Raw genomic sequence first — 25,566 nt, 5'->3', positions numbered from 1 at the left:
AAGGGAGAATTAAGGTTGCAGACGGAATTAAGGATGCTAATCAGCTAACCTTAAAATAGGGAGATGAGCCTGAGGAGCTCAATGTCATCACAAGTGTGCTTAGAAGAGGAAAGGGGAGGCAGAAAAAGAAGTCGGAGTGATGTGATTCAAGGACTTGACTCATTTTTTGCCATCTTTGAAGATGGAGGAAGGGGCCATGAGCCAAGGAATGCAGGCCTCCTCTAGAAGCCAGAAAAGGCAAGGAAGTGATCCTACCCAGAACAGCCTCCAGAAGGATCACATGTCTTCATCTTAGCCCTGTGAGACTTCTGACCTATGGAACTAGAAGGTAATACATTTGTGGTGAAGCTACTGTTTATGGCTATTTGTTACAGCAGCGTAAGAAACTAATACTCAACATATGTTTGCTGGTTTTCCAACCCCGCTCGCATCGCTGACACCAATTCCTTTATTAGTTTGTTCAGTGTTGAGTGGAGTTCTGTTTCCCATTAAGCAGTCCTGCTTTGGGGAATTTTTCTTATCAGTAGGAAGCCTATACTCATGGGAAATGGTATACAAGAGCATTTCTGGTGGCATTGCTAGAAAATGTAGAGATTGGAAAAAACCCAAGTGTTTATCAAAAAGGACTGGTGAAATAAATGCTGAGATGTATGAATGAGACAGGGAAAGTGTTAACAGGAGCGAGCTTGTGAATTAGCAGGAATGAGCTTAAAAATTAACTGTTTGGCTCTGAATCCCCTGGCTAGCACTGCACCTACAAGCTGACAAGCACCTTATATCCATCATAGGTTAGAACAGAACAATTCCCAATCGCAACAGCAACCCCCTGCAAGCTAACATACATCCATCATAGATGGGAACAGAACAGGTTCTGGAAGAAGCCAGTCGTAACAGCAACCCCCCGCAAGCTAACAAGCACTCTACATCCTGCACAGAATAATATAAAACCCCAGGCTAAACAGAGACCCACCACAGCTGTCTCTGTCAGACTGCCCTGGCAAACTCCTTTTGCCAGTACTTTGCTTCCAGAAATCCCAGCACCTCTCATCGCTGCAAGAGCCTTCTCTACACTCTGGAGGCCTCCCTGCTGCCGCACTTTCAATAAACCTTTTCTTGCTTTCCTACTTTTCTGAGTCTCGTGAATCCTTTCATGTTCTATGAACGACCATTGGTAATTATAAACCAATACAATGTACACATATTGGAGCTTTCCACACACGAATGAGGAAGTGTTGATGGACCGATAAAATCTGTAGGTCATGTTCAGTGAAAAAGCAAGATGCATTCCAGATTGTAGAGTGGCTGTTTTCTGTAAAAAGAAGGGGAAGGGGTAAGAATATATTTGATTTTACAAAAAGAAACCCTGGAAGGAGTCACAAGAAACCAGAGATAGTGGGTTCCGGTGGTTGGGGGCAGCAGAGTGGAGGGATGAGTAGAGGCAGCTGTGAATCCCTTAATAGCATTTGGTATTTTAAATCTTGTGTCCTACCAGGGCCACAGTTAATGCGAGGCAGGAAAGCAACGATGGTGTAAAAAAACTCAGTAACCAAGATAAATATTTTAATGCAATATTTTCAAAAAGCACAATTAGCATGAAAAAAGTCCATGAACAAAGTATCGAAATTTTAAGAATCAGTAACAGTGCTGAGTTATAGCAGGGCCTGAGGCAAAAGGAAAAATCTGTAATATGGATTATCTCTGAAAGTTTTCACAGTAAAGAATTAACAAGTTGACAGTCCTGGAGGGCTGAGGTTTATCCAGGGCTTTAGGATTGCCGCCCCACGATACTTTTTCATCCGTACAAAAAGCAGTACGTGATGCCTTCTGGTTTGCAGCTCACTATTGCCCCCTGGTGGTGACCAGCTGAGGCACGACGACATTCTGGGGCCTTTACCTTTGGCAAATATTTACTTAGGGGCCCGCTGTGTGCCAAGGACCTCTTGTGGGTGTTGCGAATATCTCAGGGACAAGAAAGACTTGGTTTGTACTCTGGTGGTGATCACAGCATAAGGGAGACAATACGCAGGTCAGCAAAACCAAGCGTTTGGGTAGGTAAGGCAAGCTGCCTGGCTGGGCAGGAGGGTCAACTCAGAAAGCAGGGCAAGGAGGGCCTCTGGGAGGAGGTGGCACTGAGCTCTGGGCTAAGTGACAAGCAGTGCTGGGGGTGGTGTCCCTCAGGTGTGGGCAGAGGACTTCATTTGTTATTTCATGTCTAAGGTGAAGTGTCCTTAATCATTGTGTCCTTAACTATTCTTTAAGGCCTTTCCTGAGGCCCAAGTAGTTCCTTCTTTTTCAAAGATCCCCGCCCGAGGACTGCTGGGAAGGCGCTCAGGCAGAGGGATAGGAACACATCAAGGCCCACCTAAGTGCCAGCTGCCTGCTTGCCTGTAGCATTATCACCTTTCATCACAACCCTGGGAAGAAGGTACTACCATTACTGTCCTTGTACAGAGCAGGGGACACTGAGGCTGAGATGCCTAATCCATACTGATAAAGTGCTCACAGATCAGCAAGGAGGGAATGGAGGGAGGACATGAGATGAGGGCAGGGAGGGGGCTGGGAATATGGGGCAGGGCCTGGTGAGCCTACCAGGCTTTTGGCTTCTGCTCTGAGGGAGGGATGTGCCCCGACTCGTGCATTCATGGGCACCTCCTGGTCACTGCCTGTTGGGGTTCAGTATGGAGCAGGTGTCCAGGCCAGAGATGACGGGGGACCTGGACCAGGGTGGAGGCCGTGTGGACAAAGGGCAGTGGTCAGACCGAAGATCGGTTTTGGAGGCAGAACTGCCCATGTGGAAGGTGAGACCTGGTAGAGGAAAGGGACTTGGAAGAATAAGTCAAAGACTGAGAGGTGAAGGGGTCAGGGGGCAGAGGAGAACTTTGATAAAAGAGTGTTCCAGGCAGTGGAACAGCAAGTGCCTGGAGTAAGCACAAAGGGAGTCACCAGATAGCTGGAGGACAAAGCACGGGTGTCATAGGCCCAGCCACCAACACTCACCAGGTTCCTCTCCCCCCTCCCAAGAGAAGAGCTGTGCCAACAGCCCTTGTGAGGCCCTGTGGAGCACGTGAAATCCTTTATTGGAAGATCGCTGCTGTTTCCATATAGAAGACTCGACAGCGGACAAACCGTGGACCCAGAGCCCATATTGACTGGAGCAGGCCTCTCAACTGGGGCCCTCCCTCCTCTCCTGGACCAACCTGGCGACCTCTGCCCCTTTCTGGACCCCTGGGCCTTTGGCATAAAGCTGATGGGGGAGCTGTAGGCAGTGAACCCCCCCCTTGACTCAAAGCAAGACTTGGACGAGCTCTGGGGATGGGTGGGTGCATGAGGGGCAGGTCCCCCAGGTTGGGGGGACGCAGTGAAAGTGGAGGAAGCCAGGAACTAGGGCAATGGCATCTATTTTCATTTTTTGAAAAGGGGTGCACAGAGCCTGCAGGCAAGGGGGCGGCGGTTGGGGTGAGTCACGCGCTGACATCTTTCTCCTCGCCTTGCTTGACGGCTTCCAGCAAGGTGTCTGTGTGCCCGGGGCCCGCCTCCTCCCCCTCCTTGGCCTCGCTGGACTTGGAGTTGGGGACCCAGAGGCCGGAGTCGATGCAGCGCTGCATGTGGTACTTCGCGTCCTGCAGGGAGGAGGGTGGGCGTGAGGCCGGGTTGCCACCTCCTGGTGGCCCCCTGCGCCCTGTACACCTCCAGTCTGCTTACTGCCTATTTTAGGTCAGAGCTGTCCAAAGGGGCTGTCGATTGTCTGCAGTGATATAAATGGTCTGTAATCTGTGCTGTCCTCCACGGCCGCCACCAGCCACAGTGGCTACTGTGTACGCCAAATGTGGCCAGTGTAGGTGAGGGACAGAATTTTTAATTTCCCTTAACTTTCATTCAAACTTAAATAGTGTAGGTCTAGAAGGGTCAGCAAAGGACCAGACAGTAAATATTTTTGGCTTGCAGGCCACATGGTCTTTGTGGCAACTGCTCAACCCATCACCCCTCCACTCTGTGGTTGGCTACTGCACAAAATCAGTCACAGACAACGTGAAAATAAACGAGCATGGCCTCTGCGTACCAGAGACAGGCAATGAACCTGTGAGCTGAAGTCTGAAGACCCTTGGTCTAGATGCTCATTCCCCACAGAAACTTCGAGAAAGCCCAGAACAGATCCTGTGACTGGACCCATTTTACAGATGAGGAAACCAGTGAGCCAACTAACAGGAATGGGGTCAAACCAAGCGCCATTGAACCTCAAAGTCCTCACCTGCCAGTGCAGTTACTGCTTCTAATAATGACAGCGCAATGAGGTTTCCCAGCATCTACCATGTGCCCAGCCCTCCCCACGCACTTGGCCAGTGAATAGCAAGAAAGAAACTGGACTAAAGGGGTAACAGACGCCTCCTTGGGCCACCCTGAGTCACTGGCAAAGACGGGGTCAGCAGGATGTGCTGGCTATAAAGGGCCCACAGTGACAGTGGGCACAGTAGGTGCTCAATAAATGCGAGCACAAAAGCCTGGCTGCCTCCTGTGCCGGCCACACAGTAACCCAACCTCCCTACGCATTCTAGAAGCCCAGGAGACCCTTCTACCAGCAACATGGCGAACAAGGCTAGAGAGGAGCTGGGGGACACAGTGCTGGTTCAGCTGCTCAGCCTGGCTGGTAGGTGGGCCTGGGGCACAGGTACTCACCGCAGGGTCCATTTTGCTGATGGCGTCTTGGAGCATCTGCACGTCCTTCACGTCAAAGCATTTCTGGAGTTCCTGTGGGGGCAGAGGAGCTGGGGATCAGGGCCTGGTTCCCCGGGACCCTGGGAGTCCTGCCGGCTGGCTGGCTGCCGCCTGCCGGGGGCTGGGGCTCCACACCTCGGGGAGGGACTCGTAGACTTCCACGGGGTCCAGGCCGCCGGGGCCGAGCCGCTTCTTGCGCTCCTCCTCCTCATACTCCTTCATGGCCTTCTCAATGCGCAGCTTGGCGCGGCCACGCACACGCTCCTTGAAGGCCTCCAGCTCGTCGTTGAAGCCCTCCATGTACTGGCGGTCAGCTGTCTGTAGGGAGCAGGAGACGGGAGGAGTTCGCTGGGCAGGATGGGGAGCACCCAGGACCCTCCTGCTGCTGCTTCTCAGATATGCTGTGTAGGTCAGGCCTCTCCTCTGCCCCATCTAGTGTCCCCTCAGCTCAACTCGACCACCCACACAGGCACAGCTTGGAGACACTGCGGGTCCGGCTCCCGAGCACCGCAATGAAGCAAGTATCACAGGAACATTCGGTTCCTCAGTGCACGTAAAAGTTATATTTGTACTACACTATAGTCTGTTAACAGCACAATAGCATTACGTCTAAAACCACATACACGCCTTAGTTAAACGGTATTGCTGAAAAATGCTATCTATTCGGGGCCTTGATGGGGCGGCTCAGAGGACCCAGCAGCAATCCCTGGGTACCAGCTGATGTGACACGTCTTCCTTCCTTATTCTTCCCACACGCAGTACCAAAATGGGGAAAAGGAGAAAATAAAGCCTTACTTTGTTTTACTTGCCATTTATTATGAGGAACCTTTAAAGCATTTTTAAGGAAATACTCAAAAGCAAAGTTGGAAAAATGTCTGATCTTTCTATAGAAAGTTGAGAACAGTATGTAACTGCAGGAAACCCACTGCCCCTTTGTAAGCTGTGGAACCCAAAATGTATGGAAATATTGGATGTTTTCAGCAAGGGAAAGAAAATGTGGTCCAAATTAAATTTTCCAAAGAGAAAAAAAAAATGCTATCTACCATCTGAGCTTTCAGCGAGTTGGAATTTTCTTGCTGGTGGAGGGTCTTGCCCTGGTATCATCTAAGACCAATGGTCACAGATCACTATAACAAATATAGCAGTAATGAAAAAGTCTGAAATATTAAGAGAATTACCAAAAGTGACCCAGAGACCAAAGTGAGCAAATACGGTTGGGAAAATGGTGCCAATAGACTTACTCGGCGAGGAGTTGCCACAAACCTTCAATTTGTGGAAAAAAAAAAAAAAGTAATAATCTGTGAAGTGCCACAAAGTAGTGTGCAATGAAATGAGATCCGCCTGTATGCTAATGACCAGCTGCCTGCATGCCCCCGTGAACTGACCCGACACCCACTCCCTCGACGTCCTCGTGTGGGGACTTCCACAGGCACCTCAAACTCAACACAGCCACAGCCGAGCTCCAGATCATGCCCCCCAGCCCCATCTGCCTTGCCCCGTCTCCCCAGGTCAGCATGGGGAGCTTGGGTAAGAAAGCTGGAGGCATCTTTGACTCTGTCCCTCAGCAGCTTCCAAACTCTGTCTAGGAGCTGACTACTTCTCCCTCCTCCACGGCTCAGCCCTCTCCTAACCTATGAGGTTCTGATCACAGGGAGTCAGTCCCAGGGGACATGTGTTCAGGTGTTCGCCTTGTCCCCCCACCCCCACCAATCCGTGGACGGCAGGCTGGTTCCCCGTGGACCAGCCGACATCCAGTCCCCACTGCTCAGGGCCCCCACCTTAATCTTCGTGAAGAACTGCCGGAAGCAGGCGCGGGGGTCCACCTTCAGGCTCTTGGCCAGCTCCAGGATGAACTGCATGACGATGGTCTGGTGGGCCACCTGCTCCATGAGTGCACACTTCTGCAGAGGGAGAAGAGGCAGAGCGTCACCCAGTGGCAGCCCCCAGGTAGAGCCTTTCCCGGGCGCTGGGGCAGGGCACACGCACCTCTTCCACCTCTAGGTCAATGCACCAGATGACCAGGTAGTTGGCCGTCTCCTCACACACCAGGTGGACATTGTCTGACAGGTACTTCTGACTGTCATCCCAGCGGCGGAGCATGCCTGCAAGAAGGCGTTGCCAAGGTGCTGGAAAGGCCCAGAAGCAAAGAGCCAGCCCACCGCATGCACCCACCTGGCTGCCCCCCACAACCACACTCAGCTCACCGAAGTGCTTGATCTGTTTCTCGTACTTCTCCACGAAGGTCTTGTGTTTCTGCTCCCTAACCTCCTCTGACTCCTCCTCCGCCTGCTCAGGCTTGGCGTTGACCATGCTCTGTGGTGGGGCAAGAGGGGGAGTGGGCTGGGGCGAGGCCGTGGGGCGGCCCGAATGTGGCCGTCTGGGCCGTGGCCGCAGCGCCCATCCCATCCACGGCGGAGGCGGTGATGGCGCTGTGAACATCAATGTGGCAGGAGCGTGGGTGTGGCACGTGTGGCCTCGAACTAGGGCCTTCGGGCAGATCAGAGGGGGACCGGTGGGGTGCTTCACCTGCCCGGCCCCCCGACACCTGCTCCCCGCCCGCCTCCAATTCTGTCCCTCCCTTGACCTGCGCTCCTCACCCTCTCGCACCCGCCCCCGGCCCTGCACACCTTGCTGAAGCCGTCCTTGCTGAGCGTGTCCACATTCCAGGGCATGCTCTTTTCCTTCTTGCGCATCTCCTCCAGCTTCTGCTCCCAGTTCCGCTCCTCCTTGCGCAGCTGCTGGGCCTCAGCCTGTAGCCGCTCCAGCTCCGCCTTGCTGCCCTCACCCTCGGCCACCTCCAGCTCCTTCAGCTTCCGCTGGCACTCGGCCACTTTGCGCTTGCACTCACGGCAGCCCCTGTCCAGCTCCTCCTTCTCCTTCTGGAACTGCTCCATGCGCTCCACCCGGGCCTGTGGGCAGGGGTGGCCCACCATTCTGGGGAACAGCCTGTCCCTTGACCCTGGCCCCACCCTAGCCCAGGGCACCCAGAATGCACCTGGGATGGCCAAAAGGAATGTCTGCACCAACCTGTGCCCCAGATGCCCGGCTTCCACCCTCACCCCCAAAGGGACCTGTGTACACTGAGTCAGGGCAGGTCTCTCCACTGCTCAGAACCCTCCATGGCTCCCACCTCACTTAGAGCAAAAGCCCAAGTCCTCCCCATGGCCAGCAAGGCCCTGAACGATCTGCCCTGCCACTTCCATGCCCTCAGCTCCGCCTGCTCACCCTCTCCCTCCAGCCACACTGGCTGGAACTCACTTCACACCTCAGCGCCTTTGCACTGGCTGTTCCCTCAGCCTGAATACTCTCTCCAGATCCCCCCACAGCTTACTCCTCGCATCCTTACCACCTTGGCTCAATTGCTTTAGAGATGAAGCCTTCCCTCCCTCCCTACTGAAGATCAGGACCTCCCCTTACTCGTGTCCTGCTTTATCTTCCTCCTCAGCACTTGTCACCTGTTAACTAACATCCAGTGACAATTATTTATCATATTTTGGGCATTGTCCTTCTCCAAGGATATTGGCTCCGGAGATGGGGATGGACCTGTTCACTGTGTCATACACAGAGTAGGGGCTCAGGAAATGCTTGTTAGATGAGCACAGTAAAGAGAAGCTGGACGGGGCCTCATCCCCCATCAGGGATTCAGGCTGCCCTTCTTCCCTGGAGCCTCTCTCAGCAACACGTGGGCACCTTCCTCTGCCCACCAAGCCTCTCGGTCCAGCCTCTGCCCGGGTGTCCTGCAGGCATCTCCAGCTTCATGCCCCAAACTGACCTCACCATTTTACCCTCCAACACCTGGTCTCCTGCCAGATCGTCCCTTAACAAAGACACTCCCCACTCGCGGCCTGTGCCCCCTGCTGAGGCCTGCTCATTGGTCTTGCCCCACCCTCCTGCTCTGCCACCAAGTCCTGACGATGTTCACTTCTAGATGGTTCTCCAATTCACTCCACTGGGAGTCTTGAGCCTGGATCACTGCCAAGGTCTCTCAGCTATCTCCAGGCCAGCATGCCCTCCTGAGACCCAATTCAGTGCCCAGCAGTCTCCTGTCCCCCTACCCTGGTTGTTACACCCCAGATGTCCACTTCAGTTGTGCCCCAAGCTTGATGACGGCACCCATCTCACCAACCACCTGGCTCAGTGCCCCATCCAGGCCCAGAGCAGACCGCTGGGCCTTGCTTGCTCTCCAGCCCTCCTGCTGGCTCCTCCATCACCTCGCCAGGCTCCTGACAGCGCCTGCCCAATCCTGAGAGGCACCACTGCTTTCAACTGTTGGCCCCCCACATCCAAGCTCAGAAGCTCCTAGAGGAGTCTCTGACACATAACATCTGACTGCAGCTCTTCCCGCTGCCCCACAGTGGAGTTCTGGGTTCAGATGGGACCCAGGACCCCTGCACCAAGCTGCCCAGCTGGCACCAAGGGCCTGTGGGGGGCTGGGTCCTGCCTTCGTCTCCCAGCTCTGGGCCCCAAGCAGATACTGGCCCCTTCTGTTCCCTGAATACACCAGCTCTCTCCTGCCTCTTGGCCTCTGCACATGCTGTTCCTCCCACCTGGAACTCTTTTCCCCTTACTCCACCTGCTTTGCCCCCAAGTCCCAGCTTTGACAGAGCCTTCCTCAAGTGCCCCCCAACCAGCATCAAGTCCCAAAGGCCCCTCTGTGATCATCAGATGACGTGATGAGATGCTGGAGGACAGCCTCAGGGCCCCAGACCTGGGGTCACACTTCATGGTCACTGTGCACTGCCTGGGCATCCCTAGGCCAATCTCCTAACCTCTCAGAACCTGTTTCCTCATCTTTCAAATGCAGACAACAATGCTGACCTCACGGGGTTGCACTGGGAGAAGTAAAGGAGATTATAAATTAAAGCAGATGGTCCAGGGCCATGGACGCCCAGCAAGCACCAGCCCCACACTGTCTATTGTCATTACTGTCTGTTCAGGGGACGATCTCTCTCTCTCTCTCTCTCTCACATTCTGGGGCTCAAACAAGAAACGGTACTTCGCGTGCTCAGTTTGATTTCTGGCCCAGAGTAAATGCTCCTTAGCTGGAGGTGGTTGTCACTACATCGTCACAACACCCAGGTCTGCCACTTACTGGTGATGCGTCCTTCGGCAAGTCGCTTAAACCAGGGTCTCCCTGTCTTGGTTTTCCCAACTCTGCGAAATGGGGCCTCACAGGGTTGCTGTGAGGACTAAATGAATTACTCCACAGCACCTGCTTGCAACAGAGCACTCAGTATCTCACTGTTATCACCACTGTCATGGCTACTGCCACCAGAATGCTCTGCTAACTCGCTCAGTGCCTTATACGAGGCTGTATCTCCAAGTTCTAGCACAGGACCAGGCATACTGAGGGTGAGAACTGGGAGACCTGGGCCGCAGAAACTGACACAGCCAATCCTAAGCCACATTTTTCCCCATGTGGATAGGGGTCAAAAAGGCCCTCACCTCTGCAACCTCCCTTTCTCCACAAAGGCCTGTGTTGCCCAGGTGCCTTCCCACTACCTTGAAAGAGGCTTTCTGGGGTCGGCACCATAGTTGGCCTAGGGTGGCAGCAGGAACCTACTACCCTGCTGGTTGCTGCTGGGAGGCGACCAAGCTCTTCCTGGTGTCCTCTGAGCAGCTGCCAGGGATGCCGAAGCTAAATAAAGGCCACCCGGAGTTGGTGGCGGCAGCTGCCTGCCCAGCCTGGGATTTACACCTCCAGGAGGGACTGTAGCACGCTGGGCAGGGCAGAAGCCACAGGGGTGGGCAAGGCCTGCGGGTGGCAATGCCCTTCTGCCTTACAGATAGAGAAATCGATGCCCCTAGAATCTTGATGCAGCGCAGCTTACTGGAAGAAGCCACAAGAAAGCAGTGGCGGCTGTCTGAGCAAGGGAGCCGAGGAGGCAGGGAAGACTCACTTGTCCCCTTCTGGAATCTGTGTTTTGTTTTGTTTTTCACCATGAGAGTAAATTACCTAAATAATGATGATGACGATGGTGGCTAAAGTTTACGGAGAGCTTATTACCTGTCAGGTGCTGTCCCAAAAGCATTATACACATTAAATAAATAAGGCCACCTTCACGACAACCCTACGGAGTGGACACTATGAATGTTTCCAGCTGGGGATGTTGAGGGCACCGAGAGATCAAACAACTCACTGGAGGTCATGCAGCAAGTCAAGGCATTCAGAAGCCCGGATGTGAAACCAGGTGGGCAGGCCTAGGCTCCAAAGGCCACCAGGCTACCTTTTCACTACTCCCACCTCCAGTCCTAGGCCCTGAGCCAAATTCTTTTCGGATCCAATCTCATTTCATTTTTGCAATGGTCTTGTGAAGGCAAGGCTGGGATTAGGACCCAAGCTTCCTTGGTGCTGGAGATGCTGAGGCCTCCTGTCAGCAACAGCCAAGAGGCTTTCCGTGGCAAGACAGGAAACGTTTCTGCTTCAGGAGTGGGGACGAAGGGGGGCGGAGGGCAGGGTGGAAGGCATTTGCCACAGGAGAGGGGGCACCGGTCTCCACAAAGCAGGATAGATTAACCTCTTTATGTGACAGAAACGAGTTCCGAAGAATAGTCTTTAAAACTTTGTGGAGGTCTTAAATGCTTCATAATAAATTACAAGAAATAGAAGTGCTAGAACTTTCTCCTTAAACTCCAGTGGCTTGCCCAACAGGTACACTACCCAAGAGACTGCTGCTCTAAGGAATAGGGTGGAAATGGGACTGGGGATCCGATGTAGAGACTAGATGCCTTGGCAAGATGGAAAACGGCCCTTCCAGGAGTTTCTGGATACATGACTGGGAGTTGCCATACCAGAGGGTGGAAGGTTCTGAGAGTTACTAAACTCTCAGTTTGAGAGTATAATAGGCACAGCTATGTGGGTGCAGCAGCCCTGATGTGTGGGAGCAGGTTAGAACATTAAGATTACGAGAGCCCTTCTGTTGGTCTGTGGACACTGCCGGACAGGAAAAGAGGAGGGAGGACACTGGGGCTCGGGATTCTGGGGTCTGGATTTGGGGACAAACATAAAAACGGGCAGTGAATTTGGAATCAGACTGGGAGAGAGGGTTCCTGGTGAGGGCAGGGACAATTTGGGTGCCTGAGAGCAGCAGACCAGGCCGGGGTCAGGGGGAAGGCAGAGTGGGTTTGGACGAGGTGTTCCAATGCTGGCAGAGGTTCCAACAGGAAGCTGGTCTTGGGGTTTAGGTGGTGCCTGGGTCTGCATGCCAAATAGGGGCCGGGGGTGTGGCTGGACGGGAAGCCACAACGGTAGGGTTTCCTGGTGTCATGGGAAACGGGGTCTACGGTAGGTAAGGGTAAAGGAGAGCAGCCAGAATTGGAGGCTACATCAGGGTGGAGCTGGTAGTTGGTCTGGAGGGCAACTGGGTTCCAAAGTCCAGGCCCAGGAGGGACGAGGGGCCCTCGTGGTGCACAGGTCTGCAGGATGGAGTAGGGGTCCTGGGTGGGGGGCGGCATCCCAGGTCAGGAACAAAAACCCCAGGGGAGGCCAGAGTTTCTTGTTCCGTTTGGGAAAAAAGTGGGATTTCTGGATCTTAATGGGAATCACCCTCAAGACCCAGGGAAGCATATCACAGATAGATTCAAAGCATTGAGGACTCTAGGGACTGGGGAGTGGCCGATGGGATATCCAAGATCAGAAGTGGGGACCCGAACAGATCAGGGTCCAGACTCTGAGGCAGAGCTCTGGGTGTAAATGAAAGGTCCCAGACGGGACTAGGGGGCACCCCCAAAGCTTGGCTTGGGAGTCTAGACTCAGGAAGGTGCCTTAAGCGTCAACTGGGAGTTCCATGCAGAAATTCAGGGTTCCGGCAGTTCTGGGGTCCCGGAGTTTAATCGAGGAACCCTAGGCGATGTTAAAAGTCCAGACTGTGGGATGGGAATCCCAAGTGTCAACGGCGGAATCCCTGGCTGTACAAGGGATCGGAACTTTGCAGCGGAGTCCCAGGAGGGTGGGGGAAGGGGCTGGGCGCGCGCGCTCTACCTGGTGCCGCCAGCGGAAGAGGCTGGCCGTATCGATATTGGGGTGCGTCTCGTCTTCATCGTCAGACACTTCAATGTGGTCCCACACGCTGTAGTCCACCATCTTGCCTCTGTGGCCCAGCCCGCTCCGGCTGTGAAGGCGGCGGCCGCGGCAGCTACAGCACGGGAGCCTCAACCCGCGGAGCCCCGCCCCTTCCGCTTCCGCCCGGGCGCGCAACCCCGCCCACGCGTGACGTCACATCCCTAGTAACCGCGGCGGCGTCACTGGCGACCGAGTTAGTCTTAAAGGCCCCAGCGCGCATATTCGGCCCCCGGGAATCCCGGTCAAGACCTCGCCTCATCCGACGCGGGGTTCCCACTAGTCATCTTCTAGGGGTATACGGGCGGGAGCTCCAACCTCAAGCTCCCCCTCATCTCTCGCTGCCCTCAGTGGGAGTTTGCGGTCGTGGCTGGGGGTGAAGTTGGCGACACTAAGGGAGAAGATTGTCCCCTCAGCCACGCCGCAGTGACATCAGCCCGAACCCCCTGCAGGGGCAGGGCTTCGGCGAGGACACCCGCCCCCTGCCCCTTGTGAGTTGGGACCTAACTTACGCTGGGGAAGGGTGTGTGATCTGAGGGGACCTTCCCTCAGGGGTGCAGGACCCTGCCTTGGGAAGCTCTTAGTGGAAGAGGGATATTATGGCCTTGCCCTTGGGGGGTGGGAGGTGGCAGCGATGTGACCCTGCCTTGGGGTCTGCTATTTTCTATGGTCGCACCACAGTCTCCTTGTGCTGCTCCCATCTGCTGCCACTCCAGAGCCAAGATTCGCGCATACGCACCCTCTGGAATCACCTGGATCCCTCAAACGTGTCTCGGACGCGGGTCCGCGGCGTTTTCCCGTGTGGCCGCTAGGTGTCGCTAACGTCTAGCCAGCGGCCCGTGCTCCAGGCCCAGCTAAGTGGTGGAGCTGGCGGGTGGATAGCAGAGGTGCGAAAGGGGGCTTTCCTCGTACGTAGAAATACTCCAGGACTGCTCATAGCCCCTTCCCTTTCGTCTGGACGCGCTCAAAGAACTCCATTATTCTGAGTTAGGGCGACACCAGCCGCACGCACACTTTCGTAAATCCCAATCCACACTTTGATACCGAGATAAAAGGCTCTGTTGCAGCCTAGGGCCAGGATTATCTCAGATTAAAGGGCACTCCGTGAGGGTCGGGGTGGGGGGCTGAGAGGAGCTTTAGACCCTCAGGTGAGGGGCGCCTCTTCCCAGGCTCTCCAAAGCGGATGTTTGGAGGAAGGGGGCTGGAAGGTCTCCAGATCGGGGGAGATTCCCCTGCCCGGAGAGGGGATGGGGCCATCCAGAAAAAAGCCCCCTCCTGCTGCCGCCCCTCCACCTCAGGCTCCATTCAAACCACTCAGTGGGCGGGCGGAGGCGGGGGAGTCCCCCTGTCTTTCTCCCCTCCCCCTCCAGCCCCGGCAGTCCAGGATCTCAGAGACCGTCACAGCCCGGGCACGCGCGCGCACGGACCGACACCCCAGCGGGTCTCACAGTCGCGCACACACACATACACAGCAGCAAACAAAGGGTCTGGACACCCTTGTCCCCTCCCGCCCCCCCCTCCAGCCGGAGAGGGCGGGGCATCCCCTCCCCAGCTCCCCTGCAAGGTAAGCTTCGGGCTGCGAGCTGCGGTGGGGAGGTGAACCGGAGCCCTGGAGGGAGGTGGCAGGATGGAGGGGGTTTCCCCACTCCCCAAGAAAGCCTGCCCTCCACCCCGTAGCCCTCTGAGGGCTTCAGGCCTGCCTCCGGACTGCGGGGGGGTGTGGGGAGGACCCCGGATGCCGGGGATTCCCGGGTAGGCGCAGGAGTCTCTCCCTGGCCTCGGGAGACTGAGCTAACTGGCCCCAGTTAAACCGGGTCCCAAGAGCCCCAGCTTCCAGAATTGGGGACAGGGCGCCGGAAGCTCTCCCATCAGCGCCAAACCGTTTCTAATCTCCTGCCAGCACAGTATCTCCAACCCTGGAGATAGAGATCCCAGAGTTGTTTTGCACTGTCCTTTGGTCTCTCTCCCCGCTCCCCCACCCCCATTAGCGCATCCCATGCTGTGTCTCTGGTACCTGCGAAGTGGGGGTGGGGGGCTGGGAATGCTCCTTTGGGCTATCCAAGCTTCCTTTGCTGCATCCGATAAGCCACACACTTAGCTGCAGTGGGACCCAGCAAATGGCTTTGCCTTCCTGAGCCTCAATTTCCACATCTGCAAAGTGGGTAATGGCACACCGAGGCTTACACGAAGTCATGCATGCGAGCCTGTCCTTGCCTCATCATTTATTTCTTAGCTCATTTCACACCTATTTCCCAAGTGCCTACTATGTGCCAGGGCACTGTAGCCAGGCAGTGATGCCGTAGCAACCAAGACCAGCCGGGTCCCTGCTCTTCTGACCCTCTAGACTGGTAAGGGAGCAAGATCAGTATGTAAACAGAGAAATACCCATGGTGATTTCAGACTGTGCAGACTAAAATCGTATCAGGCACAGAGAGTGATGGGGTGTGGTGGTGGGCCGGGGAGTGCCGGAGATTAAATGAGATTTACAGTTTGTATCTGTCTGCCTTGTTCTTTCAGCTCCATGAGGGCAACATCAGGTTCAAATCAGTGCCTGGTACACCGTAGGTGCTCAATAAATGTTGAATGAATTAAAGAGGGAATTAGACAAAGAGTATTTCCTTAGTATTTTAGATCACAATGGCGGCTTTATCATGAACGAGTCCATCCAACCTCCCATTTTACAAATGAGGTTGAGTGAGTCCCTAAGACCCAGGGATGGGAAAGATGTCAGAGGTGATAAGGTTGACGAGGTGTCATCATTCCCACAAAAGTCAGGATGGCTGAAGGAATGGTTGTGAACAACTGGGAAAGGAAGATAGCAGAGACCAGACTTGGGCACCGGCTCTCCAGGAACCTATGACACCCAGGCAGAAACTACCTCTCCCGGCACCATGCCGATATTCATCCATTCAACAAGTATCCAGTGCCTACTATGTGTCAGGGGCTGGGGACATAGCAGTGAACAGAAAAAGCCTCCCTGCCCCACGGAGCTGATATTTATTGGGGGAAAGAGAAAAACAACATAAACAAATAAATATGGTAACAACAAATTATGCTTAGGGCTGTGAAGGAAACAGACAGCTTGTGACAAGAAAGAAAAAGGGAAGGGTCCCCTTCAAGTTGGATATCCAGCAAGACCTCCTGGAGGAGCGGAATTACTCTTGCAAGACACACACACACACAAATGCAGACAAATGTAATCCTACTCACACTCTATACCGAGAACCTAAATAATATGCCTGAGGCCACACAACTAGGTGAGCGGCTGAGCAGAGATTTGAACCCATACTTGGCATTTCTAACCGCTGTGAAAAGCTGCTTCCTGCTGCCTCCACATGCAAACACTCTCCCCCACACACATTCGTGTCACAGTCACACACAGGTACGTCTAACCTCATGCCCACATAGACTGATGTGGTGTCACCCTGTCACATACAAACACTCCTACAGGTAGAGTCTTGTCTCAACTATATAAACTGATGCGTGGAAAGTTCCACCTGTCAGTTGAATATGCACAGCTGTGTACAAAGTCTCATGCACATACACCTGCGCGCATATACATGCACGTGGCCACCGACAGTTTTCCCAGGCCCGCTTCAGTGCCAGGCAAGGAGCTTGTCAGACTTGGATGCTCAGGGCCAAAGGGTAGACTCAGCCTTTATCCTCACTCCTTTCTCTCTTGTTGGCCACTTGTCCCCATATCCTCCTGAGAGAAGTAGGGGGTGAGCAGGATGTCAGGCTGGGAGAAGCCAGCGCCCTTCTGTTAAGCCAGGTTAAGGGCTCCCAGGGTGGGCCTGTGGCTGATTGCACTGACAAGCTAGGTGGGGGAAAAAGCCTCTCTCAGCCTGAGCTTGGTGCCAGCTGCCCAGAGCGGCCTGCTCTGCCATCTGGACCCCCCTCCTCAGACAGCCTGCTGCCCAGGGGAGGGGAAGGCAGGCTTAGAGGCTGATGCCCTGCCTCCTGAGCCCAGGTTTCTGCCAGGACGGATTGCTGCAAATGTGCATGGGTGTGTCCGGACAGTAGTGACATGCATGTCACCTCTCTCCCCTGGCCTGTGGGGCTCCTCTGGCCTTCCACTCCTCCATTCCTTCCTTCATTCCATACGATCTTGAGCACCTATCATGGGCTATTCTAGGCACTGGGGATGTAGCCAGGACTAGCTACAGAATTTGCACAGCACAGGGCAAGAGGAAAATGCAGGGCTCCTGTTCAAAATTATGAAGAATTTCAAGATGATGATAGCAGTGCATTAAACCTTCTAAACGTAGAAGATTGTGGGATTGCACAGTTCAGATGTCCATGAGAGGTGGCCCTTGTTACAGGTAGAACAAGCCAGAAAAATCCCCTGCCCTCATGGAACTAAGGAGTTGGGGAGAGTAGAAACATAAAGATATGTCAGGGGTTATAAGAGCTGAGAAGAATAAGCTAAGTAAGGGCAGAAGGTGACAGGGTTGGGGGAGACATCTGTATCAGGGAAAGATCTAGAAGGTGACTTTGAGCAGAGACCCGAAGGAGGTGAGGAAGTCAAGCAGATTTATTCATTCATTTAAGAGCTATTTGTTGAGCACCTACTGTATGCCCACATTGCCCTAGCAGGGGACAAAACAAACCAACAACCTGATCTCATGTCCTAATCAAAGGACAGGCAACAGCTAATAAAAATAAGAGGTAAATTCTATATCTTGTTAGAATGTAATAAGTGTAAAACAAACAAAATGAAAACCGAGTCAGGGAAATCAGGGGAATGGAAGGAGCACAGGATACCTGAGGCTGGTTTTCTGGATGGAGGGAACAGCAAGTGCAAAGGTCCTGAGGTCTGAATATGTTCAAAGTGTTTTAGGAACATCTAGGAGGCCACTAGGGAGAAGGGGAGGATGGGAGAAGGTGAGATCTGTCTATAGCTCCATGTGATTCAACAACAGTGATCGTTGTTATTACTAGGATAGTGGCCATTGTTTTGTGAGCACCTACTATGAATCACTGTGCTCAGAACCTTACATACATTGCTTCACTTCATCTTCATAACAACCCCTCAGGGAGGTATGAATATTATCCCCATTTTACAGACAAAGAAACTGAGGCTCAGAAAGGTTGGGCAACTTCCCCAAGGGTATATGGCTAATAAGTGGCAGAGCCAGGATTTGAATGCAGGTCTGTCAGTGTAATTCTGGAACCTGAGTATGGCCCTTTCTCTGCTTGTCTGAGCATATGTATCTATCTGCATTCAGAGAGAGCGGGTGCCTTTCTCTCCCTGTGTCTATCTGTACTTGTTCAGCATTCACTGAGACTCTGTGTGGGGGATCATGATGAATGGGTACCATTTCTTGCCCTCAGAAAGCTCTAATAGGGAATAGAGATAATTACAAGCCAGAATGATGAGGGATTTAATGGGGCAGAATAGGCAGCCGTGGAGCCCAGAACATGGACTGGCTTGGCTTTGCTGAGAAATGGGGGTGACTTTTAAGCTGTCTATACATTCACCTATTTGTTCAACAACTGTCTGTTGCAGGCTTGCCTGGTGCTAAACACTAGGCTGGTGAGATGATGTTTATATTCACTTTTACTAGCTGACACTGAACTGAAGTGCTAGCTAGTGCAATAAGGTAGGAAAAATAAGTCACAATAAAGTATCTAGTCCGTGGTAGACCTACTAGGAACTTTATAAATATGCTAGTGAATACTCAAAATAACAACCAGACATTGAACAAATACCTATTAAGAGCCTACTGTGTTCCAGATTCACGCACTGGGGATACGTAATGAATAAAATAAATATTCTTGCCCTACTGCAGCTGATATTCTGGTGTGGAAAGAGACAATAAACATAATAAATAAATTACATAGTATGTTTTGAGATGCTAGTGCTATGGGAAAATGGAGCAGGCTAAGGGGGATTAGGAATCCTGAGGGGCTAGCAACTTTAAAAGAAGCAGTAGAGAGAAATGCAACGAGAAATGCCTGAAAAGGTGAAATATGAGCAAGACCAGAAAGATGTAGGGAGCCTATGATTATTTAAGGGACGAGAAGCAGAGGGAACAGCAAGTACAAAGGCCCTGAGGCTGGAGCTTGCCTAGTGTGTCCAGAAATAGCCAAGAGGCCAGTGTGGACAGAGCATAGTGAGCCAGGGGTAGAGTGGGAGGAGGTGAGGACAGGAAGGTGACTGGGCACCTTGGACAGGATTGTGTGGACCTCCTACTAAGGACTTTGACTTTTCCTCTGAGTGAGGTGAAAGTCATGAAAAGTACTAAGGACAGAAGGGCCATGACTTCATTTGGGCTCTAACAGGCTCCCACAAGCTCAGATGTTAGCAGCGTTTATTAAGCATTTGCTGAGTGCCAGACACCGTTCCGTGAGAATTCAGTATGGTCTGATCTCATTTCATTCTCACATGGACCCCGTAGAAATTATCATTCCATTTCACAGAGGAGAAACTGAGGCTCAGAGAGTTTAAGTCACCGAGACAGGGCCACACAGCAGTAATTTGCAGCGACTGGGTGAGGTGAAGTAAGCCAGCTTTTCCCTCCCCCAAGCTTTTAGACAAGGCTAGCCGGCAGTGGAGCGCACTCAACATCCGGAGCTGCGTCTGTGTCCCTGTCTGTTTCTATTTCCACGCGTTCCTGTCTGTCTCCGTGCGCCTCTGCCTGCGCGTCCCCCATCTGTGCCCAAGCCGCTCTTTCTGTGCCCGGCCCCCGCACATCTGAGCTATTTTGGGTTTAGGTTTAAAAACCCAACAGCTCGGAGGAGACTCTTCCTCCGGCCCCTGGCTCGGACCACGCACCACACGCGACGGGCTCTGGGAGCTCCTGGTCTTCTCTGCCAGATCCCCAGGCGTGGGTTAGCCCCAGCGGGAGGTTGCTGGGGCAACCCCCGCCCCAGGCTCGGGGGTCCCCCAGTGGCTAACCCTGGCACTGACGCTGTCGGGGGCCCAGAAGTGCGTCAGCTGTCGCTCTGGAAATGGCAGGCGATGTCACAGGCAGTGCGTCAGCAGCCTACTGACGTCACGCCCGGGGAGAGGCAACTGACCAGGGGGGGCGGATTCTAGGCCCCGCCGGCAGGGGGCGCTAATGGTGGATGCCTTTGGCTTGGTCCTGCAGGAGGCGCTGGCCCAGGCCGACAATGGTCCCCGCTGACCTCACAGCGTACTAGATTGGCGTGATGAAGAGGAGTGGCAGTGTCCAGTCGGTGGCCGGGACCCGGGACGAGGTGCGAGGGTTGGGGCCCAGGCTGTGGCTTGGGCCACTTAGGAGAAGGGCGCCCTCTAGTGACCAGGGCTATTCACTAAGTGGCCGCGAGGAGACATGTCCCCTCGTGCCTTTGTTTCTGTTATTCTCTTGCTGCCCGAATTAAGAGGCCCTCAGCCCAGGGGCAGAAGGCAGAGTCTTCCAAGGGACATCCGAAGTCGGTAAAGCATTTTGGGTGGAGCTGTAGGTGAGGTCTTGAGGTTCTTGGAGGTGAGAGGGGGCCACAGACATTAAGTCCAACAGGGAGTTTCTTAGACTTGGAGGGTGGGAAGAGACCCTAAAAAAGTGATGTGTTAGGGGGATCACATGTGAAGGACAGTGTACAGGCATGTGGGCCCAGAGCAGAGTCCCCACGGCTGGGACATCAAGAGGGAGCCCCATAAAAATTATGGCTGAGAAAGGGCACCCCTCAGATATAAGGGGTGGGAAGGCACTCTGTGGGAGTGATCAGCCAGTGGCTCAGGCTTGAGGGGGGACGCAAGGATTCTATCCGCCCATCAGCCTCTTCCAGGTGGCTAGGGAGGGTCATTTCTGGGAGTGGAGCTCACAGCTGCCTGGCCAGGCCAAGCACCCATCCCATCTTTGTCCCTCCATAGAGGCTGGGGGAGACCCCTGAACCCAGCCATGTCAGTATGCTGGGGGCCTGCCTCCGACGCCCTCGCCGTCGCCTGTCCATCGGTCCAGGCCTGGGCTGGGTGGACCCTGAGCCCTTGGACCCTGGGGTTCCTCTGCTGCCACGGCCCACCACGTTGCCACTTCTGATCCCTCCGCGGATTTCCATCACCAGAGCCGACAGGTAGGCAGGAGGTGTACCAGGCTGGGAGGTGGGGTGGAGGAACAGGGCCAACTGGACTAGGTCCAGCTACCAGCCCTTTCTGTGTTCCACGCTCCCCGCATTTTGCAAAACCAGCTGAAAACCAACTTCTGGAACATAGTGGGTCAGGCTGTGACACCCATCCCCCAAGGTGTCCCTTGCAGCCTCTAGAAACCCCTTTCATTTTGCAGCTGCCTGAGTCAGCAAGGGGCAAGGTTGTGAAAAGGAGTTTCAGCCCCACCAGCTCCCAATGGTGCCTCCACACTCAGAGAGCTGGGCCAGGCTAGAGAGCAGGCGCCTGATCAGTCTGCTATGCGCCTTTATTTCCCCTCCTTGAAGGATTCTGTTTCTTCTAGAACTTAGGAGGGTGGGATCTTGGAAGAGGTCTGGCTTGGCATTTTTCTTTCTCCTGGGGAGATGTGAGAGGTATCTGTGAGCTTTTACATTGCACTTTCTTGCTATTTCTCATCAGGGTCCTCCCAGGGCATTCCAACTCCCATCAACTTGGCCCAAGGATGAGTTCAAAAGCCAGAGGACTGAGCTGGTCCTGGCTGCTGGTGGGCCCCTGCCCCAACTGCACTCCCCAGGTCACTGTTCTCTGCAACCACGATCTCCCCACCCTTTCATCTACTCAATTGGAGGGCTCCAGGGTCTCTGCTTGGGTCATGGTATAATGGTTCATAGACAAGTGGGAGAGGAAGTGACTGGCATTCCTACCTGGGGAGGTCTAATATACCCCACCTCCACCCCCTCCAACGAAACCCTCTAGCTTTCTGCACTTTCGGGTCCGGCCTGATCCATCCCAGCCTCAGGCCACAGCTCCAACTACCAGCTTGGCCTACGGTCTTATGCCCTTCTCGCAACCCCTGTGTGGTCGGACACTCCCCCACCCCCCACATCCTGCATTGCCCATCCAGAGTTCTTTAGCCAACGCTACAGCACCCCCACCCTACCCCTGTGCCAAGACTTTGGCCCAGACCAGGACCCTCAATTGATCTGGGGAGGACTGCAGCCCTCGCAAATCCCCCAGAAGCCGTTTGTGTGTGTACTTGCCAGGAGGGTCCCCGAGAGAAGTGGCGGATACACTTCTGGCCTCTGGAATCCCCCGCGGCTGCTGATGGGGGGCCGGTTCTTGCTCCACGTTCTCCCACGCCTGGAGCCCCCTCTGGCGGGGAGAAAAGCTGCTGTGGGGGTTGGAGACTGGCATATATATGAACATATATATATGAACATTGCGGGGGATGGAGGGAGAGAGGTGGTGGCAGACAGCTCGGCCTCTACGGGGGAGCCCGGGACTGGGGAGCACCGGAGCGAGGGCCTGCTTCGGCGCGTAGCGTCTGAGCGCCTCGGCCCAGCGGCTGGGGCACCCGGGCGCGTGTGCTCCCCCTTCCGGACCGCCACCAGAGCTCCGCGGGGCTGGGGCGGGGGGAAGGGAGCGCTCGGATCCTGCTCCTTCTCAGCTCGCTCGCTAAGCGCAGCTCTGGGGGAGGCGGGAGCGTGAGTCACGGCGACTCCCGATTTAGGTCCCGGAAGGGGGGTTTTGCCGGCGGGGGCCGAGAGGAAGAGGCGCCGATGTTTACTCGCCCGAAAAGGGCACGGGTGTGTCCCGTGGCTGCCGGGGACCTGCCTCAGTTTACCTCCTGAAGAAGCGCTTTAGAAGAGACAGCGAAACAGAGCAGTGGGTGGGCAGCCGGGGTATTGGCCACGGGTGTCCTCCTGGAGCCACAGGGGAACCAAAGAGATACACTGAAAACACCCCAAAGTGGCCCCAGGCCAAACACACACAGGCGGGTGGAATCTGTGTGACTGGCGGCGGTTGGGGTGGGGGGAAGTTCTTTTGCGGGGGCATCCGGAATCCGGCCCCTGGTGGTGTACTGTACACACACACACACACACACACACACACACACACACACCAATACACTTGGATTCCCTCGGACACGACAGTCAAACAACCGAGGCTGAATCGCGTGCACAACTCCTCAAACACGGACCGACCACATTACACACCCAAAAGCGTGGGAACACATACACAGCCCTCAGGCCACCCGAATATACCCGGTAGGAGCGCACACCTTCCAAACAGCCAGCACTCGTGTGCACACATCCTTCACCCACAGACACACAGATACACACACAGCGAAATCCAGAGAAACAGGCCGACCGCCGCAGCCAACCACGTGCGCACACACACTTCAGGATATCAAAAACACAGACAACCCTCGGAAGGGGCCACGTGCGCTCACATCCCGCCCCGGGAACACACTATCACCATGCTCCGACCCACTAACAGTGGATACCCAGCACACCGCCGCTGTCCTCCGCAGGAACCGTGTCTGTGGTACCGGGACCCTTTCCCACACGTCCCCCTGGCCTGGGGTAGCGGCGAGGACACGCCAGCACCGGACTCCTCCCCCGCCATGATGGAAGGACTGACTGACACTCGCGCAACCAGTCGGGCGTCTCCTTCTCGATCCGATTAACCGTTTAACTCCTTTGTTCCCGTGTGCGCAGCTGCTAGGCAGGACGCTCTGGAGAGAGCAGCGTTCAGGCGCCCCCTCCCCGCCTGGACCTGGGCTCTGCGTGGGCGGGAAGGGCCCCCCCCATTCTTTGGGTGGCCGTTCCCCACTAGCTGGGACCGAGGAGGAGTGGGGCGGCGCTGACAGCCGCGGCGGGCGGGGGGCGGGGAGGGGCGGGACGGGGGTGGGGGAGCCGTGCTGGCGCCGAGCCGCGCGCGGGGCGCGGAGAGCGCTGCCGGGTACGGAGCGGAGCGCCAGACGCCAACAGGAAGCCTCGGCGCCCGGCCCGGGGGCGATCGGCCCGTAGCGCCCCCGGGTCTGTCCCTGGGGCGCCATGGCCCCACCGAGGCCGGGCGCACCGGCGGGGCTCCAGGTGTGTCGGCTCGCGCGCAGCTGAGCAGGGTGTAGTTTGGAGAGGCCGGGGCCCCCTGGGGTGCAGGTGGGGGCCGGCGCCATGGAGCCCCCAGCCGCCCCATCGGAGAGGAGCCTGTCTCTGTCTCTGCCTGGGCCCCGGGAGGGCCAGGCTACCCTGAAGCCGCCCCCCCAGCACCTGTGGCGGCAGCCGCGGACCCCCATTCGTATCCAGCAGCGCGGTTACTCCGACAGCGCAGAGCGTGCAGAGCCGGAGCGGCCGCCACACCGGCCCATAGAGCGCGCGGATGCTGTGGACACCGGCGACCGGCCCGGCTTGTGCACGTCCCGCATGTCCTGGCCCTCGTCCTTCCATGGCACCGGCACCAGCAGCGGCGGCGCGGGGGGAGGCAGCTGCAGGCGGTAAGACTCCGGGAGGCGGACGCGCGCGGAGCCAACAGGCGCGCAGGGTGGATGCAACTCGCACCGCTGACCGCAAGGGGACGCTGTGAGGCGGGTGGAATCGGTGTGACTGGCGGCGGTTGGGGTGGGGGGAAGTTCTTTTGCGGGGGCATCCGGAACTGTACCCCAGGCTTCGTACTGAAGCCGATCCTGGGGTTGACTTGGGGGGCGCCATGCTGCGTGTGGCATTGACGGGGTCTGGGTTGAAGGCTGCAGCTTTAGGGGTCTATATCCTTAGTCGGTGACAGTGCAGGACAGTGGCTAGGCTGAGTACCACTTCCAGGGATTCTCCTGGAAGTATTGTCCTGAAAGCTAGATTCACTCTTTGGGAATACTCAAGGGGACACTGTGAGGGGGTGGCGCCTTCTAGGACCAGTGTTTTCTCCAGACTGAGGGCCTCTCATGGCCCTTCTAGGGGGTGGAGAACTGTATGGGATGGGGAGGAAGGCATTCGTGGACTCGCCCTGCAGCAGCTGGAGTCAGAAATCCAGAGAGGGCCTCTTTGGGGAGCACCGTGTTGGGGGCCTGTGTGCTGAGTGGAGTTCCTTTCTTAAGGCAGGAGAGTTAGGGTTCAGTAGCTGCACAGAGGCGGGAGCAATGTCTAGGGGGTGCACAGTCCCAGCACAGGGTGGAGTCCCTGCCTCCCCAGGTGACAGCGTTAGTGAGGGTGTGTGCTGGGCTGGCTCTGACTATCTTCTCACTGAGCTCAGTTGGCTCCAGCTGTTAGGGTAGGACCAGCTGTGGTTGCCTTAGCTGTGTGCTTTGCCTGGATTTCTGAGGTTCTGTGATTGTAACATGGGGACAATGTGTGTGCTTCAGGGATAGTGATAATTGTGGCAGTGGGAAAGTGTGTGCTCCTAGGACGGTGATTTTGTGACTAAGTACTTCTGGGACAGTGACTGTGACAGTGACTCTGTGGCTATATGTGCCTTCAGAATGTTGTGATTGTGTCAGTGATGGTGTGTGTTGTTGGGATACTGTGATTGTAACAGAGTAACTCTCTGCTCCCAGGACCGTGATTGTGACAGTGACTGTAGGTGCTGCTGGGACAGTGGTTGTGATAGTATGCATTCCTGGGATGCAGTGATGGTAGCATTGAGATGTGTGCACTCCTAGGACGATGTGATTATGTCAGTAGGACTGTCCGTTCTACCTGGGACACTGAACTTGAGACACTGTGATGTGCTCTTGACTGCCATTGTGCCCTGTGCTTGGGAGTCAGTGTTCTGACTTTCGGGGTATGTTCCTGTGTGCCCGGTGTGCTGTCCTCTAACCACCTGGTGCTCCGATAGTGCTAGAGATCTGACGGTATGCTCCGGTGACATGAGTGACTGACAACTTTGATTGTGCTTTGCCTGCCCCCCATGGGTGCCCCTCTGCTTGGGACATCACTAAGACAAATTTGGG

General features: G+C 55.2%; 3 protein-coding genes across 8 annotated transcripts in view; 1 reads left to right on the top strand and 2 right to left on the bottom strand.

The window, feature by feature from the left end:
• Positions 1-1,547: 1,547 nt before the first annotated feature.
• CDC37 (cell division cycle 37, HSP90 cochaperone) lies at positions 1,548-12,902 on the bottom strand. The gene is made up of 8 exons (XM_081077467.1): positions 12,695-12,902; positions 7,341-7,622; positions 6,918-7,026; positions 6,700-6,815; positions 6,492-6,614; positions 4,849-5,031; positions 4,675-4,746; positions 1,548-3,620 (listed from the first exon to the last, which is right to left on the bottom strand). Exons 1-8 carry the CDS (start codon positions 12,794-12,796, stop codon positions 3,462-3,464), a joined length of 1,146 nt encoding a protein of 381 aa, XP_080933593.1. The 5' UTR covers positions 12,797-12,902; the 3' UTR covers positions 1,548-3,461.
• Positions 12,903-14,251: 1,349 nt separating this feature from the next.
• The window catches only part of PDE4A (phosphodiesterase 4A), a gene marked incomplete at its 5' end in the record, with an annotated part of 43,060 nt that continues 31,745 nt past the window's right edge, over positions 14,252-25,566 (top strand). For 3 of the 6 annotated variants that reach the window (XM_081075919.1, XM_081075918.1, XM_081075917.1), the window contains one exon: positions 23,801-24,120. In XM_081075919.1, the coding sequence (XP_080932045.1) occupies positions 23,801-24,120 (320 nt within the window). Of the gene's footprint in view, positions 14,337-18,554; positions 19,976-20,609; positions 20,810-23,800; positions 24,121-25,566 lie in introns of those variants that run through there. The other 3 variants (XM_081075921.1, XM_081075920.1, XM_081075922.1) reach the window with 3 other exon arrangements.
• On the bottom strand, positions 19,073-24,056 carry LOC308508727 (uncharacterized protein). The gene is made up of 4 exons (XM_081075925.1): positions 23,128-24,056; positions 22,465-22,543; positions 21,881-21,992; positions 19,073-21,236 (listed from the first exon to the last, which is right to left on the bottom strand). Exons 1-4 carry the CDS (start codon positions 23,247-23,249, stop codon positions 21,187-21,189), a joined length of 363 nt encoding a protein of 120 aa, XP_080932051.1. The 5' UTR covers positions 23,250-24,056; the 3' UTR covers positions 19,073-21,186.

This window comes from Rhinolophus hipposideros (genome assembly GCF_964194185.1).
Source record: "Rhinolophus hipposideros genome assembly, chromosome: 16".
Classification (NCBI taxonomy): domain Eukaryota; kingdom Metazoa; phylum Chordata; class Mammalia; order Chiroptera; family Rhinolophidae; genus Rhinolophus; species Rhinolophus hipposideros.
The sequence above is the reverse complement of the archived record's forward strand: the minus strand, read 5'-3'. Positions and strand labels throughout refer to the sequence as shown.

Coding starts and splice junctions, on each gene's coding strand:
- LOC308508727 (XM_081075925.1), bottom strand. CDS start 23,249: ATGGCGGGGGAGGAGTCCGGTGCTGGCGTGTCCTCGCCGCTACCCCAG. Junction 22,544..23,127: donor GGACAGCGGCGGTGTGCTGG/GTATCCACTGTT, acceptor CTGTGGCTCCAG/GAGGACACCCGTGGCCAATA. Junction 21,237..21,880: donor TTCTCTCGGGGACCCTCCTG/GCAAGTACACAC, acceptor ACATCTCCCCAG/GAGAAAGAAAAATGCCAAGC.
- CDC37 (XM_081077467.1), bottom strand. CDS start 12,796: ATGGTGGACTACAGCGTGTGGGACCACATTGAAGTGTCTGACGATGAA. Junction 6,615..6,699: donor TTGACCTAGAGGTGGAAGAG/GTGCGTGTGCCC, acceptor CTCCCTCTGCAG/AAGTGTGCACTCATGGAGCA. Junction 5,032..6,491: donor AGTTCTTCACGAAGATTAAG/GTGGGGGCCCTG, acceptor TGCTCCCTACAG/ACAGCTGACCGCCAGTACAT.